General features: G+C 34.7%; 1 protein-coding gene across 3 annotated transcripts in view; it reads right to left on the reverse strand.

The window, feature by feature from the left end:
• The window catches only part of TTLL7 (tubulin tyrosine ligase like 7), a 137,444-nt gene that overhangs the window by 72,919 nt on the left and 51,269 nt on the right, over nt 1-13,256 (reverse strand). For all 3 annotated transcript variants that reach the window (XM_025363920.1, XM_025363922.1, XM_025363918.1), the window contains 4 exons: nt 13,173-13,240; nt 11,659-11,817; nt 7,139-7,355; nt 2,496-2,660 (listed from right to left, as the gene is read on the reverse strand). In XM_025363920.1, the coding sequence (XP_025219705.1) occupies nt 2,496-2,660; nt 7,139-7,355; nt 11,659-11,817; nt 13,173-13,240 (609 nt within the window). The remainder of the gene's footprint in view (nt 1-2,495; nt 2,661-7,138; nt 7,356-11,658; nt 11,818-13,172; nt 13,241-13,256) is intronic.

Raw genomic sequence — 13,256 nt, forward strand, 5'->3', positions numbered from 1 at the left:
GGCAAGTTTTCAGCAGAAGTGAAAATCAGGAGTCATATAAACAAACACAAACGAAATTCCACTACTGTTTTTGAGAATTTACAACATAATATCACTGCTTTGAAATGTGATTTGTAGATTTATACCTTAGGTATACAAAAAGCAGTAAGGATAGTTTTTTTTAATGATTATGCTCATTTTTAATCTCCATGGCTTGATTTTCTACTGATTTTTATTACTGACCAGAACAAAAGTACACGGCTCTGTTCTTCACACAGGGTATTGATGAATGCTACTTTTTATATATTGATAGTTACTTTTTGGAGAAATTGCCCCCCAAAAACAGGTTATTAAAAATAAGTTATAAATTAAATTCAGGGAATTTGTGAACTAAGACATCAAGATAAAAATTTACTGCATAATTGCTTTCTTCACCTCCTCCTGTCATTCTCTTTTTATATTATCCCATTGATTTATCTTAAACAGTTATCTATATAAAGTATACCAATTCTTAATAAAGACAGCCAATTTTCACATAATTACATAAATACAGACAGGTGTTTGACAAGATAATTATAATAAAAGTACTTGAAAAAGGTAGGTTTATTAACTGATTGTTTATAGATGATTAATATGCATTCTTACTAACATAGCCAAGAAAGATGCAAAATTTATTCACCTATAGACAAGACCATGAAATGTGTCAGAGCTTAATAGGCCCACATTGGCTATGTTTGGGTCATATCTAAAAATTATACTTCAGGTCCTAACAGAAAGTTAATTTCCATATCCTCTCATTAGTATTAGTCTTGCTTGTATACCTTCTCTTAATTCAATTGTGAGGAAAAAACGTCACTTAAAACCAATATATGTAAAGCTAACGACCCTCATTATTCTCCCTGATTCTCTCCATACATGCCTCGCCAAAGCAGCCCAACAGGTTCTACCTTTTCACAAACATGTCCCCAAAGAGCCAAATCCATATGAGGGTTACAAATGTGTACATTTGTAAAAAAAAAAAAAAAATGCCAGAGGGTATAGAAAACTTTCTTGGTCCCACTGAGCAATACACCAATTCATTGAATTACCATCAGATGGAAGATGGTATGATCTTCCATCAATGAACTATGGTCCAAAATCACTGAGTTTCACCATTGTGATGCTTCTGACTCACTATGATAGTAAACTGTCATTAGAATGGTTTTTGGAATTTCCATGAAATTGGCCTTGAGAACATAATTACATAAACAAATAAATGCAGCATTGTTATGATCCAATTTCTCATTTACATGCATTTCATCTCTCAGGAAGTTATAAATGAAAGTTAACAAATTGGTGGGTATCTGACCAAATCCAGATGACATTTTTGTTTGTTAAGTCTCAACATCTTTAAAATTTTTGAGTCCATTGCCAACATTTAAAATCATTTATGCCATTTCTGCCATTTACACATAATTTATCAACAAATTAGAAGAATAAGCCTCACTGGGCCTAAAATATCACTGGCACCAATAAGCTGGTGCTGAGTGGTGGCTACCTCCTTCAGACCTCTCCTGACTTTCAAATTATCACAGTTCCCAGAACACCCTCGTTTCTTCTATGTAGAGACCACTTCACTCCTTCTTACTTGTCTGACACCTAAGGACCTTTGGATTTATGGCCGGTGATATAGAAAGTAAGGTAAAAATGTCAACAAACAAAATAAACAAGGGTGAATAGAGTCATATGCCACATAACAGCATTTTGGTATACAACGCATAGCATATTCAACAGGGATCACATAAGATTATAATATTGTATTTTAGGGTACCTTTTCCATGTTTAGGTATACAATCTTTACCATTGTATTACAATTGCTTACACTATTCAGTACAGTAATTTTTTTTTTTTTTTGGCAACCAAATCTTGCTCTGTTGCCCAGGCTGGAGTGCAGTGGCACAATCTTGGCTCACTGCAATCTACACCTCCCGCGTTCAAGCAATTCTCCTGCCTCAGCCTCCTGAGTAGCTGGGATTACAGGAGCGCGCCACCACATCCAGCTAATTTTTTATATTTTTGGTAGAGACAGGGTTTCACCATGTTTGCCAGGCTGGTCTCGAACTCCTGACCTGATCCGCCTGCCTAGCCTCCCAAAGTGGTGGGATTACAGGTGTGAGCCACTGTGCCCAGCCTAGTACAGTAATGTTTTGTACAGTTTTGTAGACTAGGAGCCACAGACTATACCATATACAGGCTATATGATAGCCTAGGTATGTTGTGGGCTATTCCTATTCTAGGTTTGTGTAAGTACAAACTGTGATATCTGCACAATGATAAAATCACCCAAGGATGCATTTCTCAGAATGCATCCCTGTTGTTAAGCAGTAGGCTGTGTAACGGCCTGTTTTTTTCTCTCTGGTCCTCTCAATTATAGGGAACCAAGTTCAATCAACTCTTAATGAACTTTCATGGCCTGATGGTGCTTCAAATTATTGCTGAGGACAGACCGTTATAATTGTGGAATGGCATAATCTTACTGAAATATCACTCCAAAACTTAGCAACATCATGTTGATTTGCTTGAAGGAATTCTGTAAACCATTTGATGGAACGTTTGCTGCCTTTGTTCTCAGTTTCATCCCGTTCGAAACGTTCATTATGCTTGTTCACCGAGTAGTTTGTCAGATGCATGTATAACTGGGTCTGTAACAAGTAAGAACCAAAGTGGTTACCACCTATGACATCCTAGAACTGCAAAGTTTCAGAGGAAAAATAGACACTCAAAGACTAAAAAAAGTTTTAAAGTTTAAACTATATAGATGAACAATTTCATGATTATTTAGATAATATCCCAATTAAATGGAATGGCACATTTCCCTTAAAAGGGTTGAGAATGTAATCATCTACAGAGTTACTTTACATATTATTCAAACTATGTCTACCATTAAAAAGTATCAAATTAATAAGAATATAGAGTAATTAAAATGTGAAACTACATATTGCTAAGCAAGAAAAATGATCTGAGTTTGTTCTTGTTAATTTGTTTTTAATGTTTTTGGCTCTGAGAGTTTTCACTCAAATCTGTTTTGGGAAAGGAATTTTCTGAGAGAGTATTCTATGTCTTTTTCAAGAAAAATAAAAAATGAAAACTCAAGTAAGTCACATAGAGAGGCAGGACTACCAAACACAACCTCTGCACACCCATACTGAGTAGGAGGCCCCTTTAGCTTGGTACCAGAGTGCACTTACAGTCAGCAGACAGAAGGTACCACATAATACTGTGCGGATGTCCAGTACAGTATCGTGCTCCATACTGGAGCTCTACGTTTTTGTCTCGTTATAATCTTAAATTTGTTGATACTATTTTCCTTAAATTGAAAAAGAATTCAAAATTTAAAACTCCTCATAATTGTCAATTAATATATATCTAATGCCTTATCAAGCTAACACAAGCATTCATAAAAATCTATCTTTAATTCCTACCCTCCTCATGATCCTAAAGATTACTTTAGATAGCAAAGTTACATCACAATTAAAATATACTTCATTCACATGATTATTATTTTGATTTGTTAATAGCCAACTATATTCATGTCATATTTTATTTTTGCTGCAGTTCCTTAGGCCTATGGCATTGAAATCTTTGAAGCAAGAAGGCAGAAATGATAATTTGAGTACATATTGTTTATTAATCCATGTGCCTACCACTAATTAAGAATTTATTTTTTTCATTCATTAAACAATATTTAAGGAACACCTACTATCTGCAGCAGTCTCTGCTGGGCACTGTGGATACAAAGACAACAAAATAAACAACAGTCTCTATCCTTAGAAACAGGAAAAGCTTTAAATTAAATGATACTTAAAAGAAAAAGCATAAATCTTATGCTTACCTAATTTTAAGCGCTTAATTTAAAGAAAAAGGAAATTAATCAAGCTGGGGCACTTCCTAGTTTCCAAAATACAAATTTTCTTAACTTCTAAAAAGAGATTTGGAAAATAATCTTGTAAGGAAGTCTGTATTTGGCAAGAATTCCTTAAAATTAATAATACTAACACCACCACTAGCTATTCTAGTGAAAAATTAAGTAAGGAAACTTTGTATTTTTCTTAAACAGTATCTTTGTAAATGGACTGGAAATTCCACAACTTCACATTTACCTTGACAAAAATAGGCATCTAAGCAGTTCACTGCCAGTTAGTCATTTGCAAGAAATAGAACCAAAAGCAGCTATGAACCATACAGCAATCTGCAAGGATTGGCCAACCACTACATTGGTAGCAAAAATGGAATGTTTATTATATTTAAATGTTTGAAATTCTGTCTTATACTCTGCTTATATGTAGTTGATGAACATTTAATTCTTATAGAAATAATACATATATAAAATACATGCTCACTATTTTAAAAATTTGAAATAGGAAGAAGGAAAAAATACGTAGTAAGCTGCCATCCAGAAACAACCAATGAGAGCACTTTGGTTTAATTTTTCTAGTGTTTTTTTCTAAACTTACCTTTTACATAACCATGGTCTCACTTTACAGACACTTGTGTATTTCACTTTTTAATATTTTTCATATCTCAACCTAGATATTCAATCACGAAATTCTAGAGATCTATGAGTGATATAGACATTTATGTAAGAGAACATCTTTTTTCTATATATGTAAAAACCAAAGCCAGGAGCTTATGTGATTCAAAAGCACATACAAAATGAGACCTAGAGGCCACACTTCCTTTTTCTCAATCTCTCATTGAGATTAATCCCACTGAATTTAAGCTAATGATATACACATAGGACATTAGAATAAAGCACTTTATCACCCAAAAGAGCTTCTTTCCAATACTATCAAAAGATCACTCCCACCTTACACATATATAATCCACTCTTACCCATGCCAATTATTTAAAGTATAATCTATGTATTGACAAGTCTCAAATTATGTTTGTAGTTCAGAAATGTCTTCTGAACTTCAAACTTATACTGTATAATCAAATGTCTACAGAACAGATCCACTTGGAGGTCACACAGGCCTTTAAACTGAATACATCCACTTTCCACAAAACCTTTAATAGTTCCTGTATTCCCTTATCACCATTCCCTAATACATCATCCATCAGATGTCAGAAACCTGAGTTTTATTCTTGATTTCACTTTCCCTTTCTCTCATTCCACAAATCCAACCTGTGACCATATTATATCAACGTTATCCATGTTATCTCAAATATATCTCAAATCCATGCTCTTATTCTTGGTCCGGACCCACTGCTACTATTTCAATTTAAGTCCTTTTTCCTTCCATATGTGGTCAGACTAGAATACTTTACATGTTATTCAAAATATATGTAACTTCTTGTCTCTCTGACTCTAATCATTTCCATCCATCTCCACCTCCATCTCACATTCCAGACCAGGGGACATTCCTTCTTTTGTTTGTGTAAAACCCTTCAATCCTTCCTTTTATCTTAAGTTAAATTCTAAAATCCTAGACAAGGCCTACAGAGCCTTAAGGGATCTGGCTTCTAGGACTCACCATCCTCATCTCTGAACAGTCACTCCTTCTTATTCTATACTTCAGCCAAACTGACCTTGTCTGCTTTCTCCAGACATGCCACACTCTGTCTTACCTCTGAGCCATTCTTTTGCCTGGAGCTCCATCCAACCCTACCCTGCACCCGAATCTGGCTAACTCCTCATTATTCAGATTTCAATTTATAAAACACTCCCTCTCTAACCTTTATCTCCAACTGGGTTATGTGCCCCTGCTATGCACTGCCATAGCACCTTCAGTTTCTTAGACCATCACACTTACCATCAGATATTATAATTGCTTATTTTATTTTCTGCCTCCCCACTAAACTGTTGCTTCTGTGAGGTCAAGCACTGTATCTGTCTGGTCACTGTTTTTTTAAAAACTAGCACAATGCCCAAAATGTGGTAGAGTTCAAACATCACTTGGTGATTGGCTATATCTAGACCTTATAACCTTTAATAATGTTTCTTTCTTTTAACTTCTTTTCCTACGAAAGGTTTGACAGTTTCCTTATTCTTCCTTTGCCAGGTTTACAACATTTTTCATTTTACTGAACATAGTACCATTTATGATCAGCCATTATTTAATGTTGAAAAAATGACCACATTTAATGGAGTTAATTGTGTGCATAATATTGGGGAGAACAGTAACCAGGTCTTTGACAAGTTGGAAAACAATTAATTGTAATTTTAACTATAGTTAGTTACATCCAAAAATAGGTTTAGAGGTTAACTAAAGTTTAAGTATGCATAATAAATTATAATTTAACTTTTATAAGCTACAAATTACAGTTATTATTTTCATGATAAATTTAGCTATAACTTTTATAAATATGTTATGGCTGCACAAAAAAGTCTTTATTGAAAAATATCTACACAAAGCTCCATTTAACAGACTTTAAAATGCACACTGAAACTACTCATTTGTCTCAACCTCACATTGGTCAATGTAAGTTGACAGCCTTACTTCTCTTTTATTGCAACAGAAATTAATAACTACTTTCTGATAACTTTTGCTTTTCCGTTTCATATACTTTCTCCCACGTTCAACATGTTCACACCCTACGTGTTATACAAAGCCTGCTCAAATGTCACCTCCTCCATGAGAAGCTGAACACAAACTGCCCCAACACAGCTCCAAAACACTTAATCTGTACTTCTCCATTGCATGCTAGTATCATTATTATACTGAATCAAGAATCATTGCATATTAGTATCATTTATTATATAGTCATTTCTATACAGGGCCACTGCACACAGATGTTTGCTTTGAAATCCAGCCTTGTGCTCACAGCACAGAGAGGGTACTTTTTCCCAGTCAGCCTTCAATTAGCAGATACCTTTATTTTCTAATGTCCACAAAGCTGCTTGTAAGTTAAAAGCAATCTTACATATGCACACAATTCTTCTAGACCACAAAACCCGAGAGCAGGAACTTTCATTCATACAATCTATATGCCTAATGGAAGCTTTAAAAGGTATATGTTGAACATCCATTTATTCTAGGTCAATTTGAGAAAGGGAGTTTATTAATCTATTACGAAAGCTCTAAGCATTTCCCTTTACAAGTGCAGAGAAAGGGTAAAGTAATATATTTTATAGGAAAAAAGTTGAATGAAAACATAAGTTCTGTCTGGTATCACTTACCAAATTGGACTCATTAGGTGGAATGTACTTCTCTGTACCCATTCGCACAAGTCCATCATGATAGAGAAATATTTTTAGTGGATCACACGATGTAACCAGAATATAAATTCGTAAGTCAAACTTGTAACCTTCCATTAGGAAAGGCTTTTCAATGTATTCTTGAACAATCAAATGATCCTGAGATGGAAGTTTGTCACCATTTCTTATCAAAGAAATCCTATGTTTAAAGAAAAAAATTAAAAGAATGATTTGACATAGAGCAAGATGTTTAAAAAGTTACAGATATACTCAAGTGGAAAATAGTGGAGTAAGGGACTCCAAAAGTCTGTCCCTCCACAAAAGCAATGAAGAGCAAAAGAAATCATAGGAATCAACTTTGTAACCCCACAAACTAAGCAAAGGCTTGCAGCAAATGGAATACTTAACTAAGAAAAAAACAGCTGGATCTGTGCCAAAGAGCTTTGTAACACTTTAACTTAATCTAGTCCCATCATCCACTCACAGCTCAGCGGCAGCCTTGAACAGCCTCATTTTCAATACTAGTACTGGTCCTGGACTGGGTAGAATGGGCTATTCTTATGGTTGGTTGTTTTGACCTGTCTGGTGGCTTCCTGGAGGACCTCAAAAGGCTTGCTTTCATCTTGCCTAACTTGGAACTTTACCAGTACTGAGGCAACTACTTTCAGAGACAATTGTTGGAAACATTTACTGTCTAGGTTGTCGAGGGTAACAGGTGGGCAGACAATAGACCAATTAAAAAGACTGGGAGGAAGGGCTGAGCAATGAGAATCTTTGAAACTTTGAAAAGCTCTGACATATTCCCAGGAATCTAGATGACCAGTTACATGCCCAAGGTTAGCAGCATGCTCAAGAAAGACCCGAGAAGGCCCTAAGCTGTCCCTTCTGGCTAACCATCAGACTCTGTACAAGCAGGAAATTAAGGCTAAGGCAGAGTTGTAAATTATTTGTTTGCATGCTGAAGGCATGTCCCAGCAATCACACACACAGTCATCTATTGAGAGCTTTTTTGTTGTTTGTTTTGCTCTGTTTAAGGAAATCTCTGTCCAATTATTAGCTGACCACTGAGCTAACAGAACAGGAACTTCAGTGGCCATACACAGCAAAGAACACAGACTACAACTACTACAATGAGCTGCAACAACAAATTACATAGAGGGGGAGAGTCTGATTTCTAGAATTGCTATAGTATAATACTCAAAATGTTCAGTTTTCAACAAAATATTATGAGGCATGCAAAGGAAAAAGAAAGTATGGCCCATATACAGGGAAACTATCAATTAATAGAAACTGTCACGAGGAAGCCCAGACATTGGGCTTACTGGATAATCAACTATTTAAAATTTATTCAAAGAGCTAACAGAAACCATGTATGAAGAACTGAAATAAACTATGAGAACAGTGTCTCATTAAATAGGGAATATTAGTAGTGATAAAAAATTAAGGAAAAATAAAGGAACCAAACAGAAATTTTAGAGTTGAGAAGTACAATAACTGAGACAAAGAAATTCACTAAAGGAGATAAACAGTATACTTGACAAGGCATAAAGAGAATCAGAAAACTTGAGGATAAGCCAACTGACATTATCTAGTCTGAGGAACAGAAAGAAAAAAGAAGAAAAATGAAGAGAGCCTACAAAATCTGTGAAATACCATCAAGCACAGCAACACACACATAATAGGAGTCTCAGAAGGAGAGAAGACAAAGAAAAAAATTCAAAGAATATTTGAAGAAATACTGGCAAAAAACTTCCCAATTTGATAAAAACATTAATCTACACATCCAAAAACCTCAATTACCTCCAAGTAGGATAAACTCAAAGAGATACATATCAAGATATACTATAATCAAATTGTCAAAGAACACCAGAAAGGTGACTACTCAGGTAAATATAAAAGGTCTGGCTGGGCACGGTGGCTCATACCTGTAATCCCAGCACTTTGGGAGGCTGACGCACGTAGATCACCTGAGGTCAGGAGTTCGAGACCAGCCTGGTCAACATGGAGAAACCCCATTTCTACTAAAAATACAAAAATTTGCCAGCCATGGTGGCATACGTTTGTAATCCCAGCTGCTCAAGAGGCTGGGGAAGGAGAATCACTTGAACCTGGGAGGCGGAGGTTGCAGTGAGCCAAGATCACACCACTGCACTCCAGCCTGGGTGACTGAGTGACAGAGTAAGACTCCATATCAAAAAACAAAAAAGTCTCTCTTATTATAGTTTTGGTTTTTAACTCCTCATTTTTCCTAATGAATTAAAAGACAACTGCTTAAAACAATAGTTATAAATCTATGCCAATGGACACAGAAGGTGCAGAGATATAATTTGTGACAATAACAACATAAAGGGAGTAAATCTATACAGGAACAAAGTTTTTATACACTACTGAAACTAAGTTGGTATTAATATAGACTGGATTATTATAAATTAAGATGATAATGGTAATTCCAGGGTAATCATTTTTTAAAACTCAACAATACATAGTAAAAGAAATGACAAGGGAATCAAAATGTCACAGAAGAAAATATCTATTTAACACAAAACAGGACAATACAGAGAAATTGAGGAACAAAAACTACAAGATACATAAATCAAGTGGCAAAATGGCCTAAGTAAATATTTCTTTTTCAGTAATTACATTAAATGTAAATAGATTAACTCTCCAATAAAAGGCAGAGCTTGGCAGAATGAATTTTTAAAAAACATGGTCCACCAATATGCTGTCTACAAGAGACACCCTTTAAAGTCAAAGACTCAAATAGATTGAAAGTGAAAGGATGGAAAAGATATTGCAATAAAACAGTAACCTGGAGTGGCAAAATTGTTATAAGAGACAAAGAATCACATTATATACTGATTTTTTAAAAGTCAATTCCTCAAGAATATGTAACAATTAGAAACATTTATGTGCCTAATAACAGAGCTCCAAAATACATGAAGCAAACACTGGTAGAATTGAAGGGAGAAATACTTCACCAATATCAGCTGGATTCTTCAATACTCTACTTTCAATAATGGACAAAATAACTAGACAGAAGATTAGCAAGGAAACAGATACAATTCAATAGATGAGAGGGGTGTTCTTTACCTAGGTACTACTGCATTACATGAGATAAACCCTGGGAACACATAATGCCCTTTCAGTTATCTGCTTTTCCAGTTATTTGTTTATATTGCCATCAAAATAAATTAAAAGATTATTATTTATGTTTTAATATCAAATATAAGTATATAAATATAGATATTTTAATATTAAATTTTTAACATTAAAATTGAGAAAAATGTAAAAAATCAATTCCTTACCACTAGAAACATTCCTTTAATGCTAACACAGAGACAGCCAACTCAGCATTAAGCAATTGGTATAAAATTCCCATTAATACTATTAGTTAAAAATTACCAAAGCACATTTGCAAGTAATTTATGATTGGATTATTAAGTTATGATTAAAAGTTAAAAGAAAAATTTTGAACAATAATTTACCTGGTAGCTATATTTCCAAATATCTTTTTTCCTACAGCATTTTAAATTAAAATGACTCAAGTGCATTTTTTTTTTTTTTTTTTTTTTTGACAGAATCTCGCACTGTCGCCCAGGCTGGAGTGCAGTAACCTGGAGCGCGATCTTGGCTCACTGCAAGCTCTCCCTCCCAGGTTCACACCATTCTCCTACCTCGGACTCCTGAATAGCTAGGACTACAGGCGCCCGCCACCACACCTGGCTAATTTTCTGTATTTTTAGTAGAGACGGGATTTCACCATGTTAGCCAGGATGATCTCAGTCTCCTGACCTCGTGATCCGCCTGCCTCGGCCTCCCAAAGTACTGGGATTACAGTCGTAAACCACCGTGCCCGGCCAAGTGTATTTTATTAAAAGCAGCCTCAGCCACATTTTCTTCGAAAAAGTACATTGCAGAAAACTAACATAAGCAAAAGGAAACAAGAATATTACTTGCACATTCTATTCTCAGTTAACATGTCTAGTTCTTGAAACTTCAGTTTAAAATGTGTTCCACTCATTTTTAATCCAATTACCATGGCTACATAAAGAAAAAATTTATTTAAAGGCAAAGAAGATACATATTTTCCTTCAAGATTTCTAGCTATGAAAAGAATAACTCCCTTTTCATTTCTTTCTCCAAGTCAGTTGTAGCCCTACTGTAGCAACTGATTTTACTCTCCAAGTCTATTGAAATTATTATAAATGTGAGTTTTATGTTTTAGAAAAAAACACAAAATAGCTTTTTCCCCTTATATTTTGTTATCTCCTATTAAAGCCTCACAACCTGTTGATTAAATTTTTTAACTGAATTACAGAAGCCTGTGGGAGAGTTTAAAAGAACAGAGATCATTAAATATTTGGTTCCAAAAATGCAACAGTTAGAAACTTATTTCATTATTTTTTCATGTTGGTACTCAACCATGAGTAATTATGCACATTTATTCTCCCTACTCCCAAATTTTTTTTATTTTTATATATTCCAAATAAAAGCAAACCTACCCATGACCCATTGCACCATTAGCTGGTTTCACTATAAAAGTTTTCTGCTTCCGTTTTTTCTTCAATTCTTTCACATAATTTTGGAATTGAGTATATTCAGCAGGGAAGATCCATGTTCGAGGAACGAAGGTATAATCCAGAGGCCGAGACTTGATCATTCTGTAAATCAGAGATAATAGGAAAAATAATTTCTATTCAAACTTGTATATATTTTCTTTCTCTGGGCTACTGATATTTGCCACAAAGATTTAAATTTTCTCCATTCCTTCACTTACTTATTCATTGATTCATTCATTCAACAAATGTCTATTGAGCACCTATTAAGTGTTAGACACTATTCTGGACCATGGATACATCAGTGGAAAAAAAAAAAACTTGCCCTAATATGTACTAATTTACATATTAGTATATCAAACTTTTTTTTAGAGTACACACTATTTGCTAGGTACTGGGGATAGTAAGATAAATGAGTATCATCTCTGCTCCCAAGGAATATATAGATAGGCTATTAATATTAAACAGTGTGATAGGTACACTAAAGGCATATAAGGCAAGGTAACATGTAGGAGTCAGTAACTGTGCCTCAGGGATGGGAGTAGGGAGTAGGGAATTGTTCAGACAGATACTATTTATATTGCTTCTTTACAAATAATTTTGAGTCTCTGGGTCACCATAGGGAACAGTTTTTGATTACCTTTTATACTACCATTTTTTAGAGTCAGAAAGTTTACTAAATCTCTGTGAATAATCTTCTTTTAAAAAAAATTCTCAGTTTATCACTCAACTTTCTTAAACTTTAAAAAAAGGCAAAAAACCTAGCCAACAGGAATATAAACTGCATAAAAATTTTTCAGTTTATTAAGTAAAAGACTGGGGTACTTATTATCAGCTTTTCCATGAAAGTAGATTGCTCCTCTAAATATTGGTTGCAGAGATAAATATCTGTGCATGTATATCCCTGGGTGAGCATATATACATGTGTCTTTGAGTAAGTGTGTGCATACATGTACCTAGTACAATCCCTGGCACATAGTAAATGCTCAATCACCAATATGAAAACACACAGAAACACACACACACACACACACACACACACACACACGGCATATAAGGCAACGAATTAGTTCCTGCAAAATTTAACTGAAAATAAACAAGTATCTCTTAGATGACACATACAGATAACTCTTACATTTAAACGAAAAACTCTGTTACTAAAGAGGCAGCAAGTTGCAGTAAAGAGGCCTGAGATTCTGGAGACTGATTCTTACCCACCTCTGCTATTAACAATTTGCTTGAGTTTGTGCAAGATATTCATTTATCTGACCCTCATTTACCTCCTCTGCAAAGTGGAAGACTAGAACCAGAGACATTCTAAGACCTTTCTAGCTCTAAAATTCTATCACTCTCATCTAAATATCATTTCAAATCAATGTAACCTTGTGAAAGATACCACTACAGTATTCATATTATAAATTTTGAACAGGTCTTCTCCATTACAAGAAAATAAAGATTACTTGGTCATATTTCTTGCTAAGAAATCCTTTCTACAGATCTCCCCCATTCCTGGAAAATGGTTGATCCTCTGGAAAATAAAAAGG

Source organism: Theropithecus gelada, chromosome 1 (assembly GCF_003255815.1).
Source record: "Theropithecus gelada isolate Dixy chromosome 1, Tgel_1.0, whole genome shotgun sequence".
NCBI classification, from domain to species: domain Eukaryota; kingdom Metazoa; phylum Chordata; class Mammalia; order Primates; family Cercopithecidae; genus Theropithecus; species Theropithecus gelada.